Raw genomic sequence first — 14,114 nt, 5'->3', positions numbered from 1 at the left:
GTGGCTGTAATGATCAGTGACATCTTCCCTGCGCCCTGTACTACTGACCACGAACCCAACATCAAAAGCTTTTTACTGAATTTACCTGTAGCTTTGTTTGTCCAATATATGGAGAAAGAATTCCATCTCTTTCTGTATTTTCCTGTTATAATTAGATGTGTAATGAACGGTAATGAATATGTATTGTGTTATGTCAAGAATGTAAAAAAAAAACATATGGCCAGGTCAATATCTGACCATTGACCATTCTGTATGGAGTTATTAACGGGAGGGGAGTACACGGTTATGGAAAATCAATGGACACTGGTTTAAGTTATTAAACGATGAGCAAGAAAAATAAGAAGAGATGTTAGAAAGAAACTAGACATCCTCCTCAGATAGTATAGTCCTGGACATATTTAAGGGGATTACTTAAAGGGGCACTCCGGCCAAGCTCAGTTCCGTGCAGTTCTGGCACCAGAAGTGTGGCGTAACGGACAGTCTGCGTTCCAGTGTCGCCATACTGTGCCGTGACGTCAGCTGCAGTGGGTGTCTCTTGTTCCAATCTGTTCCACCCCCCTCTTCAGACACAGCGCTTGTGCTCCGTACTCTCATGAGAGTACAGCCGACATCGCTTATCACGAGAGTACGGCGCTTTGTCTTAAGAGGAGTATGGCGACGCTGGAACGCAGGCTGTGCAAATTATCAAAATTTATATCGAACAGAAATTTCATATAGTCCTCGTATCAGTCGGGATTTAAAAATCTGTAGGGAAATATTAAGACTAGAGATGAGTGAGTAGTGAAATATTCGACTTTCGAGAATTTGAATCGAATAGGCACCGAGTATTCGATCCCAATATAGTCTATGGGGAAAAAAATTTGTGGCACTTGGAAATCAAAATTCGACCACTTGGAGGTCACCAAGTCCCCCATGAAACCTCCCTAAATGATGCGAACACCTCCGTAATGACACTGGGACATTAGGGGGAGCATGCCTGGGTGCACCCAACACCCCAAAATCGCAGTATAATGCCACTCTCTGCAGTTTCAAAGGAAAAATATTTGCGAGCGCTTTGCGAACATTTATGGCAGTGTTCACACATTTTGTTCATATTTCTTGCCCAGTGTTACATACATGATTCCAATGTGCGTCCGCAGAGCGTCATGTTATTCGCGCGTATCACGTCTAATGATGTACGAACATTACTGGAACAGTATGCATGACGTGCCTTTTTCTGGGCTACTGGAAGAGTGTATATCAAGTGCCCTTAGTGGGCTACTGGAACAATATGTATAACGTGCCCTTAGTGGTGTTAAACAGGGACACTATAAGTCACTTGTACACACAGGGTACTGGAATGAATACAGCTGCTGATGCTGCTGTTATATCATCTATGTCTTAGCACTGAGAAGAGCTTTGGATTCAGAGATGACTTTTTCGCTGGATCTTAGCCCTGAAAATGCCTTTTGGGTTCTGTAGTAAGCCTGTCTAACCAAAACGCTACTAAAACCTATCTCTCCCTGCTGCAAGATCTTTCCCTGGCTAGGTTGAAAGCTCATCTGCAGTCGAGAGGCGGGAACCAAGTATTTAAGATTCGAGGTCATGTGGTTCAGCCATCCAATGAGGGTAGATGCCGTTTTTTCGCTGCGTGCGTACTCCTAGGGTCCTTCACGGCCTCCCTGCCTGGTCATTGGATTCAAAAAAGCGGCAAGTGCGATGGAAGGGCTTTCGAATGTTTCACGCGTATTCGACTCACTACTCGATTGAATTTGAATCTTTTGAATACCGCAATATTCGATCGAATACCTACTCGATCAAATCGTATTCGCTCATCTCTAATTAAGACCCATTGACCCTGGGGGAATTTAAAGTAGCACTAGATGAGGTTAAAGGGAACATCTACCCAGGAATGGATGGTTTACCAACAGCGTTGAGCGGAGAGGCAAAACTGTTCAGGTGTGGCAGCGTTGGCCGAACCCGAACAATTTGGCTACTCCGCACTATTCACCAGTCAAAATATATTGTAGATATGAAGAGCAGTTACTTCCTTCATTACGCAGGGTAATGGTGGTGGTTAGGAATGGGGAGCTCACCTGAAACTACGAGTGAGGCCAGAATCACTCTGATCAGGAAAAAACAGAGAGGGACCCTAAAGTGGTACGGTCATATAGACCAATATCACCGATTTACAGTTGTACATTACAGTGTTAGCAAATGGATTTCAATATATATATATATATATATATATATATATATATATATATATATATATATACACATACATTGCAGTGAAAAGATAGAATCCAGGGATTCCATCATTTCCCTAGGGATTTGATCAAATGCCTGACCCCTTTCAGGAAAATGATGGAACGAACGATCGAGGAGTCGTCCAACTCTATGTTTGGCGGCGGAGGCGGACGGGGGAGCAGAGCTTCACCCCTCCCCGGAAGGCGTATGGCGGCATGGGCCGGACAGAAACTCCAGGCAGGCAGTGGAGGCGGATGGGGGGAGCAGAGCAGCACACCTCCCTGGCAGGCATATGGTGGCAGGTCTGATGGGGGAGCAGAGCGGCAAGCCTCCCAAGCAGGCATATGGCGGCGGGGCGGATGGGACCGGGGGTGGACTGGGAACAGAGGAGCACACCTCCTCGCAGACATGCGGCATTGGGGGTAACCGGGAAGAGAGCGGATGGGCCGGGGGAGCAGGAGGCATGTCGCTGGGCGCACGGGACCGGAGGTGGACGGGAAGCGGAGCAGCACACCTCCTGGCAGGAGGACGGCGGCAGGGGTTGATGGGGTGGGGATCAGACAGGCCGGGGGAGCGGGAGGCGCGTAGCAGGGGAAATTAGCAGAACAGGGAGCAGAGAGGCGGCGGAGGCGGAAGGGGAGCAGAGAGGCGGCGGAGGCGGGTGGGGAGCAGAGCGGACAGGCCGGGGGGAGCAGAGAGGCGATAAGGTAAGCGAATTCTATGTCGCAGGGGGAAATGATAGAGTTCATTCCATCATTTCCCTGAAAGGGGTCAGTGATTTGATCAATTCCCTAGGGAAATGATGGAACAGCGCGGTCATTCCATAATTTTCCGGGATTTGATCAAATCCCTTAGTGATGTGATCAAATCCCTGATTCTATCATTTCACTGCAACATATATATAAATATTTCAAACTTGACACACTCCGATCAAAGTGTAAAAGAAATGGTTTACCATGAAATACAGAAGGGGTCAGTGGCGGCTCCCATTCCATTCTATCATTAGATGCTACTAAGGTGTTTGATGCAGAGAAGTAGGAGATCCTACGGACAGTTATGTGTAGGTTCGAAGTAGGGGACTTTTATGAACACATTAAAACTATTATATAAAGATTCAAAGGGGATGGTGACTGTAAGCAGAAGGGTTTCTGAGAAAGTTATATTAGAATAAGGAACCTGGCAGGGCTAACCTCTTTCACCGATTCTGTTTGTGTTGGCCTTAGAACCATTACCAATAATGACCAGGAAAGATGAACAGATAAGGGGCTTCGAGGTGAGAGAGAAGGATGATCAATAAGATCAATATGTTCGCAGAAGACATGGTATTGTCTTTGGAACATTCCGAGAGATCTATTGACCATGTGATAGGTGTAATTGAGCTCTTTGGCTATTATTTGGGATTGTCTATAAATTGGGGGAATACTAATAACACGATCAGGACCATTAACTGCTCCTATTATGGAGGGGGGAGAAGATAAAATCGAGTAAAAATCTAGAATAAATTCTGCTAATCATTCAAGATAGATTTATCTGTTTGATCATTGTGGGTTGATGGAATTACCTATAAGAACCAAGATGAATTATCTAATATGGAAAAGAAAAACAATAAGGAATGTTCCTGTGTATGGGGAGGACAAGGGCTGAATGGGAGAGATAACTGATGGCAAATGATCATTCAGCATCAGTTAGTAAAGGTGTAATATTGACCTTAATGGCTTTTTGGTAACACATTAAAGCGACTCTGTACCCACAATCTGACCCCCCCAAACCACTTGTACCTTCGGATAGCTGCTTTTAATCCAAGATCTGTCCTGGGGTCTGTTCGGCAGGTGATGTAGTTATTGTCCTAAAAAACAACTTTTAAACTTGTAGTCCTGTGCCCAACGGCCGTGGCTTAGATTGTGTATGCATTAGTCTGGCACAACCTCTGTCTCTTCTTCCCACCCTCCTCATCATTAGGAATGCCCAAGGCAGATTGTCTCCTATTCCTCAGCTGTGTGAATACTGAACATGGGCTGGATTGTTAAGGCACCTGTGCAATGTTCAGAAAGTAGAAAATGTTCCAGTGGCATTCCTAATGATGAAGAGGGTGGGGAGAAGGGACGGAGGGGTGGTGCAAAGTTAGGGCACGGAAATTGTAGGCTACGGCCGTTTGACACAAGACTGCCAGTAGTTTTTTAGGACAGATCTTGGATTAAAAGCAGCTATCTGAAGGTACAAGTGGTTGGCGGGGGGGGGGGGGGGGTCAGATTGTGGGTACAGAGTCACTATAAATAAATGTAAGGTCACTGGGGTAAAGACTTTCAAAACGAAAGTAAGAAAAATTAAGATAGCGGTACCGATTGCCCGCCCCCCCCCCCCACACACACACACTCTCAGGATCAGTTTCTCTGGTGGGCCTTAGGTAGCTCAATCCGACACTGTATAAAGGGGGAGGCTAAGAGACTGATTTGGGAGGTAGTGAAGAAGGTGCTGAGCCTGTTCCTCCCGAGGCAGCTTCCTTGGCTGGACAGGAGGCCGCTGAGTCAGGAGATGAGGATCTGGGTAAATATGTTTGCATCCCAAAGCAGAAAAAGAAGGCGACAAGGGGATCCACTTATTATGGGAAAAGGGGGAATAAGAAGGATAGGAAAGAATGGGCAATCCAATTTGATCAGGCAGAATGGCAGAACTCACTTCTTCGATGTTGGCATCCAATAACTGTGCTAGCATTAGGTTGAATACTACTAGATTTGCAGCCTTTGATTCTGTGGGTCATATTACCACCAACATTTTATTTGTGCAGGAGACCAGGTTATAAGATCTAGCCTCTCTGGTGAAAGCTAGGAGAGAATGGAGGCATGGGCCTTTACACTGGTCACTTTCGGCTATAGTGGGGCCACAGTCCTTTTCACGCTCCTGTAGAATGTAGAAGGGTTATCAAGTTGTAAGTGGGATGATGCCTGATTTTAGATGTCCTCATTAAGGGCTAAGAGCTCAAGCTCATTACCAAACCTTCTATGTATTATTTAGGTACCACAAGTGGAACCTTAAAAGCTTCCCATATGATGTTGTTCAACTCAGGTTTTTTTGACCCATTTCAAGAAGTCCCTGGAACTTGGGGACTGCCCAGATCAGGATCGTAGCATTAAGTCTTTTGAACTCCAGACGGATCCCCCTAGAAATTTCTAGACTTGGCCTGACGCTGCTTCCAGGGGAACTGGAGGAGCTCCAATGACAGGGAATGTTCCTGGGAGCAGAGTAGTCCCTATAATACAGGGGTGTACACCAAGGTTGGTTGTCTGCATAGGCCAGAGTCCGGAAGCCAACCTCACCTATCCAGAGTAGGTGTATGGGGCATTCGGGAATCTGGCTGCCGAGATCACAGATATCGTGGGTGGCGGGAGCTGGCATTAGACTGGACTGTAGACAGTAATCTTACACAAGACTTATGACCAATGGTGGGGGTGGTGGGCTTTGGGACTAGTTAAGTCATATGAGTATTATTGATGTTGAATTATTGTTGGAGATTATTTTTTTTTCTATATGGATCTATTATTTATGTTAATACGGCAGAATGGATGCGGTAAATATAATCCTTAAAAGGGTTATCTAGGATTAGAAAAAAAACACAGCTACTTTCTTGCAAAAACAGCATGTTGTTCTAAGCCTGGATAACCCCTTTAAGTCATTGCTTTTTTTTTAATGCACAATATGATAAATGTAAGGTTTTAGGTGGCGGTGTATGAAGCTAGGGACAAGTATTAATATTAGAAAAAATGAAAAAATGTATACAGTTAGTTTAGGTAAAACTGGTTCTTTAGTTTTTGTTTCATATTTTATGGTGTATGTATATTATGTTACCATAATAATACCACCAATCATGTGCTGAGGTTTTATCTGGAATTAAAGGGGTATTTCACTGAAAAACATTTTACATTAATAAATAGTCCACCCATAGCATTATATATTTGTAAAATACAGTAATTATGGGTTCTGTCCTGTTTTTCTGCTTTTTACCACGACCCCCTCTGGATGCAAAAAATCAGACAGACAGAGTTGCTCCTGCCTCCTGGCTCCCACTTTCCAAGATATGGATCACGTGTCCACTGTCTCTGCTGTGGGCCAGATTGTAAGCACTAACCAGGCCCATGAACCAATCCAGAGCACTAATGTCAGTGGTGGGCAGGGATACTGCTGATAACCTTGAGGAGGACAGCTGATCCAAGTTTCAGGCGGGGGAAAGAGTGCCTTTCCCTGGTCTCCAAGAGCTGTACCCCGGCTACCCGCACAGGAAACCTTAACCCAGGGTGGCCCGGTGCAAGAGCTGCCCGTAATGTTAAACGGCCTCTAGTCTCTGACACTGCTGGCGGAAACAATTCTAAGATGTGGAGGCTGATCCAGGGTAAGGAGCTAGACATCATAGCATGTAGCAGGCATGGCGGTCCTGTGTGTGGTGAGCAATGAGCTATGATGCTCTCAGTATGGCAACTAATACACAGGAGGCGTGCGGTATGCCGGGAGAAGTAGTTTCCCGACCGGCGCCAGTAGTCCCTAATATAGAAAAAACTTCTACCAGATGAACTGAGGCACCAAGGAGACCAGGAGGGGTATCAAAAAACGTGGTGGTGGGGGAGTGATAAGGCCCGGTGGCTTCAGGAACAGTTACTTGAAGAAGGGCCTGGGTCGAATACCCCTTTAACTTTTATACCCCTTTACTTCTATTCAGCCTCCTGCTTTATCCAACAAAACATCATCTGTACATCTTATATAACAGTGATTTTTATTTTTCTAGGCTCACAAATGGACAGAGAGGCATCCTCATAAAGAATTACAACACCAGATCGATCCTCCATGTTTCCAACGTAACAGAAGAGCACTTTGGCAATTACACGTGTGTAGCGATAAACAAGCTAGGAACGAGTAACGCCAGCCTGCCCCTGAACCGTAAGTCACGTATTACATCAGCAGCATGAGGCCTGTGGTGCGTCACTTCTCTGCTCTTATAGATAGGGGGCAGCAGCTGTACCCACTCTATGGGAATCGGCAGAATGAACACAACATAATGGGTGAACATCACTTTACAGGTATACGCGATGGAATTCTATAATGTACAAATGTTAAGCTGAAGAAAATATACGAAGAGAAGGAAGCTGTTCGTGGGCAGGATCCAAGGGTTAATATGGAGGAGATGCCCTCACCTGGGGTTGTTACAATATCTGTATGGGCATAGATTACAGTTATACAGTAGATGTCACTGCTCTTATTGCCCTCGGGTAGATGACCGGTTGATGTTCACAAGCCTTAGGCTACATTCACACGCCTGTAATGGTGGACTGCACTACAAACGTGCATCAGTCCGCAATAGGATCTCGGCCCCATACTCCAAGTGGACGGGGCCTTTGAAATCTGTTGGTCCTGTGTTCTGTCTGCAATTGGGGACAGAACTACGGAAGCGTTCACAGGGCTTTAGGCTACATTCACACGTTCCTTTTTCATGTGGACTGTATATTACGTTCGCAATATTTTTATTTGCAATTCATAAATATGCATCCGTAATGCGCTCAGATTCTCCCTATTTTTTGCCAATCTGTAAAAGCGGGAAGCTACTTATGTAGTAATTATGGACGATCCCAAAGACTTCTATTGGTGTGTCCATGCCATAACTAGGGTCCGCACTAGGGCACTTAAATATTTTTTGCGGCACAGATCTCAGTCAAATCACAGATCCATAGGACGTGTAAATAGAGCCATAGAAACCTACAAGACCAAACCTTGTCCATAATGGCAGATGTGTTAATGAGGCCTTAAGCCCCTATTACACGGGGCGACGAGAGGAAACAAGCGAGCACCGGCCTGTTGGCAGTGAGTGGTTAAGAGCTGGGGGGGGGGGGGGGCGCGGGGAGTGCCGGGGGACTGCTCGGGTGATCGCTAGAAAAAGGTGACCATGTTTTTGTAGCACTGGAGAACCCCTTTAATGACTATCAGTACTCCTTATGGGGTATGACTGGTATGACTGCTAGAAGGAAGCATATGTGCTAATATAGAATACAGTATCCAAGCTTAGTACATCTTTACACACAGTGACTTGCTGGCGCATCGGGACTAGAAATCCAACGACTTTCCTCGCTGCTCTAAATAGCATCAGTCTATGCCATGTGACCAGACCCGTCCCATGATACCCCCATCCTCAGACTGCCAGTAAGGTCGCGGCGAGGTGATATTTTGACATTTACACATGCAAATAACCCTTGATGGATGGGGCGCTGGGCTCTCTATGTTTGTCTTTCATATCAGTCTTGCATACTAATTGCTATTTCAGCTAATCTCCATTCATGGAATTAGCCTTTAAACTGTGACTTTTATGTATGATATTGAAACTCTGCTCTGGGGAGGAAATCTCAGATCCTTTCCTCATTTTCTGATGAGGAATCATCATCCTTTGTTAACCCTGTCCTACCCTATGTAAAGGTTGTATTGTAAATAGTAATAGACTTTAATATCCAGTGTCTTTCTTATAGTGTCTTCTGCTTTGTCCTATATATACAAAGTTTCCCATAAAGGGGTTATCCAGGATTGGAAAAACATAGGGGGAGATTTATCAAACGTGGTGTAAAGTGAAACTGGCTCAGTTGCCCCTAGCAACCAATCAGATTCCACCTTTCATTTTTCAAAGAGTCTGTGAGGAATGAAAGATGGAATCTGATTGGTTGCTAGGGGCAACTGAGCCAGTTTCACTTTACACCACGTAAAGTGAAACTGTCTTAGTAGCCCCTAGCAACCCATCAGATTCCACCTTTCATTTTCCAATGAATCTGTGAGGAATGAAAAGTTGAATCTGATTGGTTGCTAGGGGCAACTGAGCCAGGTCTACTTTACACCATGTTTGATAAATCTCCCCCATATAGCCTCTTTCTTCCAGTAACAGCACATATTTTGTCCTCGGATTGACTGTGGCTTTTACAGATCATTTCCTTTAAGCCAATTGTAATACCGCACACAACCTGAGGACAGGGGTGGTGCTGTTTTTTCTAATCCTGGATAACCCCCTTTGAAATGAGGCAGCAAGATTCTGGTAGTTAGGAACCTGTTCTCATAATTCGGTGAGTGACAACCATACATTAGTGGTTCTAGAGGATTAGAGGATACATTACAGATTGGTGGTACCCAATCCTCACCAATCTACCAATATTCTAGAGCCCGTGATATAAATGCAGCTCTCACTATAGCAGACTTGATGGGATCATATATAACAACTTTGTGCAAAACCACAATGAAAAGCATTAGGCCGACTGGGTGTGCTGGGAGTTGTAGTTCTACCAGCTGGAGAGCCACAGGTTGTAGACCTCTTGTATGTCATGTGAGTGCCGGTTCATATGGGCGGTAGTATTAAATAATACCAAGTAATGTACACACAATGAAATTGATAGAAGTGCAGCTTCCACTTCGGTAAACTGGGCAGGGTCAAATATAACAGTAAGGCTGGGTTCACACTACGTTTTTGCAATCTGTTTTGATCCAATTTTCCATTGACTTCCATTAGGAAAAAAAAAAGGATCAAAATGGATGTTTTTTTTTTTTTTTTAATGGACACAAAAATGAGGTTGACTGCGTTTTTCTGTATGAAAAAAAAGGGATCCATTTTGATCTTTTTTTTTTATAATGGAAGTCAAAATGGGTGCACACAACTGCATCATGTTTTTTTCATCCTTTAAAAAAAAAAAAAAAAATAGATTGCAAAAACGTAGTGTGAACCCAGTCTGATTTCTAACCTGTGGCTCTTCTGTTGGCCTGCTGGGAGTTGTAGTTTTGCAATAACTAAAGAGCCTTAGGTTGTAGACCACTAATACATAAGATTGTTTACTGTTCTTATGGGTGGTGGTATCCAAATCTGATCAATATACAAATATACAAAAAAATTAGCAAAAGTGAAAAAAAAATCTACAGTTTCATATATTTTAATTCATATACTGTGTCCGACAACATCACATCACATGACCGCACTACGGATGAAATGTCCAATGTCATATGACATCATAGTCATCTTAGTGGTCACTTAGGGCAAAGACCATTAGGAATTACCGTATATATTGGTAAATAATCTTTTTCTGGTCCAGCTGTAGAAACCTCCTTTAAATGATTCCCTTTAAGACCTCTAAGCCCATAGGACATCATTTACTCCACTAATATCCTATACTGTCTATATGTGCAACTTTTTCCTGTAAATTGAATTTCACGTGGCCGCGTCTCTCTGGTAATCATATTAAATGATCGACTAACTACGCCTAATGGTTTCTTATAACAAATGCTATCTGGGAGCCATATGGATGGGATCATTATACTGTCATCCCCTGTAACAGCCAAGGAGCTTAACGCACATTAAATTCATCCCCCCCACATTAAGATCATGGCAGCTCCTACTGTATAATTTGGAAAGCGTCATCTTACCACCTGCCGCTCTCCAATAACGCCATTTACCTTATTACCCGGGTGCATGGCGAGAGATTATCATCACGTAACTTCCATCATCATCCCACTCCCACCCAGTGCGTGCCGAGCATTTAACCTTGCCGCTAATACGTATTGACTCAGATAGCTGTAATTTAATGATTAAGGTCAAGAGTGGAGGAGCGTCTACTACATGCAGATGAGACCTCAATAATCGACCACGTTACTCGCATACGTCCCAGAGCTGTCTATTGTTAGGCCATCTGTGTATGTGCATTGTCTATTGCTTTCTGTGTAAGCTATGTCATGTTAGGGCGAGTATGGACCAAAGACAAGCTCCGGTTCTGTTGGATTGATGGCATCTAAACAGAGATGGCGTCTAAACATAACCTTGGAGTTTGCTGGTTATGGATTGGCTTTGAAGCCTACCTGCTTTTTCTGTAATGGATTCAGGATTTATGCAAATTTTCAGTAACAGGGTGCTTGCGACGTCTCACATGCGCACCCTACAGGCCAGACCACGAACTTTAGCCATTAGAAGAGCATGGGAGAAGGAAGTCTGGTTGTCCCTTATCTATAGGGATAACCAGTTGAGCTAGGAATACCCCTTTAAAGGGGGATTTTTTTTTTATTCTTTCAAATCAGCTAGTGACAGAAAGTTATACAGATTTGTAATTTACTTCTATTTAAAAATTTCAAGTCTTCCAGTACTTATCAGCTGTTGTATGTCCTTCAGGAAGTGGTGTATTATTTGTAGTCTGACACAGTGTTCTCTGCTGCCACCTCTGTCCATGTCAGGAACTGTGCAGGAACATGTCAGGAACAGTTCCTGTCTCAGACACCGGTGTCAGCGGAGAGCAATGTATCAAACTGAAAAGAATAGACCACTTCTTGTAGGACATACAGCAGCTGATAAGTACTGGAAGACTGGAATTTTTTAAACAGAAGTAAATTACAAATTTGAGAACACGTGATTTGTTTCGCTTTTACCCCTCATAACATTAAAACATAGCCATACTTCCATATTATGGTACCATTAAAAAATACAACTCCTGCTGTTAAAAACTCCATATAGCTACATTAAGGGGCCTATTCCACGGAGTGATAATCGCCCCGACTTGGGCGATTATCGCTCTGTGGAATAGAGACAACGATCGTTTATTTAGGTGCAAACCTAAAATCATCGGGCACCTACCGGGCATCGCTGCGTAGAATAGCGATGGGCGGTCGGTGCCCGACAATTTCAGCAACACCATACATTACCTACACGTTGCAGGGCTTCTCCTGTGCTCCTCTTCCTCCCGATCCCGTGCGCAGCAGCAGCTTCAAAACGGCCAGTCTTAGCTGACAGACCGCTCAGCCAATCACTGGCCCGGACCGCCGCGTCCAGTGATTGGCTGACCGGTCTGTCAGCTCAGACAGGCCGCACTGAAGCTTGCTGCTGCGCACGGGATCGGGAGGAAGAGGAGCACAGGAGAAGCCCTGCAACGTGTAGGTAATGTATGGTGTTTAAAACAAGGGCTGCAAGACATCGGCAACGATGTCCCTGCAGCCCTTCCCAAATGATTATTGGGTGGTGGAATAGGCCCAGTAAATGAGTTTACATTATTGATCGGACCCCCATCGGCCCGTGGAATAGGACCCTAACAGAAAAATACAATTGTTATGGGTCTCAGAATGCAATGATGAAAAAAATAAAAAAAAAATAAAAAAATGCACTGGAGCAATAAAAACAATATAAGTATAACTTGAAGTGTGACCTGTACATGAGAACTAGGCTGTACGCTTTACTCTGCTTCTTCCGTCATTATTTAAAGGGTTTTTTTTTTTGTTCCTTCCCTATTTCCCTGGAAACCCCATCCTCCCTGGTGCTGTAATGGTGGCGGCGCCGGCCTGATCACTGTAGACTGATGATAATTTTTCTTAACCTGGGACATCCTTTGCAGGTGCAGGGAGACACGGCGGCAGAGATTTATTATTACTGTCCTGAAGTCAGGCGGGGTAAAACTAGACCAGACAGGCGGAAACTGATCCAAATTTATCACAGAGCTACATACGCTACTGGATGAGAAATGTAGCGCATCAGGCCGGCAGCGTCAGACACGGCTCTCTTCTTTATTGCACCAGTACTTTGCATATTGTGATCACTAACGCCCATTGTTTTGGCAAGACTTATACGAGAATTTTTTGTTTAGAATATCCCGAAATCATCCTTCTTACTAGTCCCGCAATTTTCAGATATAATTGTATCACAAACGTTAAGATATCTGCTTACAGCCATTGAATGGAAACCATCAGAAGATGAGGATTTATCCAGACCTTCGGATAGCTGCTATTAATCTAAGATCTGTCCTGGGGTCCGTTCGGCAGGTGATGCAGTTATTCTCCTAAACAACAAATTTTAAACTTGCAGCCCTATGTTAAATTGCCGTGGCCTGGAGTGTCTGTGCCCTAGGCCTGCACCTCCTCTCCGTCCCTCCTCCCCGCCCTCTTCATCATTAGGAATGGCCCTGGGCAGCGTTTCTCCTATTCATCTCTTGTCTGAACACTGCACAGGGGCCTCAACGATCCAACATGTGCAGTGTTCACACAGGTGATGAATAGGAGAAATCCTTCCAGGGGCATTCCTTATGGTGAAGAGGGCGGACAGGAGGTGCAGGCCAAGGGCATAGACACTCTAGGCCATGCCAATTTGACACAGGGCTGCAAGTTTAAAAGTTTTTTTTAGGACAATAACCACTGGCGTAGCTACCATGGGGGCAGGGTACGCCGTCGCTATGGGGCCCGGGGGGGCCGGGGGCCCGGGCCCCCAAGGTAAAACTTCCATGGTGGGTGCTAATAGTATCCCCCCCCCCCGCGGGTGGGACAGCTTGCAGTGTGACATCGCGATCGCGCGTGCAGCCGTCCCTCCCGCGCATCACACTTCACCTCACCCGACCCGACCAGCAGCTTTCCTCCATAACAGTCTGCCTTCAGCCCGGTACACCGGCTCCCCTCCTGATCTCGTGTACCGGAGGTCCCAGGTGTCCGGAGGAGGAGGCGGAGGCAGCCGCTGAAGGAGCTGCGTTCGGTGCTGAAGTTGCAGTTGATGGAGATGTACAGCGGGATCGGGGGTCTGCACTGCGCCCCTCTATCCTGCTGTACATCTCCAGCAACTGCAACTTCAGCACCGAACGTAGCTCCTTCAGCGGCTGCCTCCTCCGGACACCAGGGACCTCCGGTGCACGTGCACAAGACCAGGAGGGGAGCCTGTGTTCTCAGGGAGGAGATGCCAGGTGTGTGCCCGGGCCAGTCCCCCTGCCCCAGCCCCCACCCCAGCTCTCCCTCTGCCCCAGCCCCCACCTCTCCCTCTGCACCCACCCCAGCTCTGCTTCTGCCCCCACCTGACCTCTCCCTCTGCCCCCACCTCACCTCTCCCTCTGCCCCCACCTCTGCCCCAGCCCCCACCCTACCTCTTC

General features: G+C 45.6%; 1 protein-coding gene across 3 annotated transcripts in view; it reads left to right on the top strand.

Annotated features, from left to right (window-relative positions):
• The window catches only part of NEGR1 (neuronal growth regulator 1), a 416,519-nt gene that overhangs the window by 333,589 nt on the left and 68,816 nt on the right, over window positions 1–14,114 (top strand). For all 3 annotated transcript variants that reach the window (XM_069981432.1, XM_069981431.1, XM_069981433.1), the window contains exon 6: window positions 7,004–7,155. In XM_069981432.1, coding sequence (XP_069837533.1) covers window positions 7,004–7,155 — 152 coding nt within the window. The remainder of the gene's footprint in view (window positions 1–7,003; window positions 7,156–14,114) is intronic.

This window comes from Dendropsophus ebraccatus, chromosome 8 (assembly GCF_027789765.1).
Source record: "Dendropsophus ebraccatus isolate aDenEbr1 chromosome 8, aDenEbr1.pat, whole genome shotgun sequence".
Taxonomy (NCBI): domain Eukaryota; kingdom Metazoa; phylum Chordata; class Amphibia; order Anura; family Hylidae; genus Dendropsophus; species Dendropsophus ebraccatus.
The sequence above is the reverse complement of the archived record's forward strand: the minus strand, read 5'-3'. Positions and strand labels throughout refer to the sequence as shown.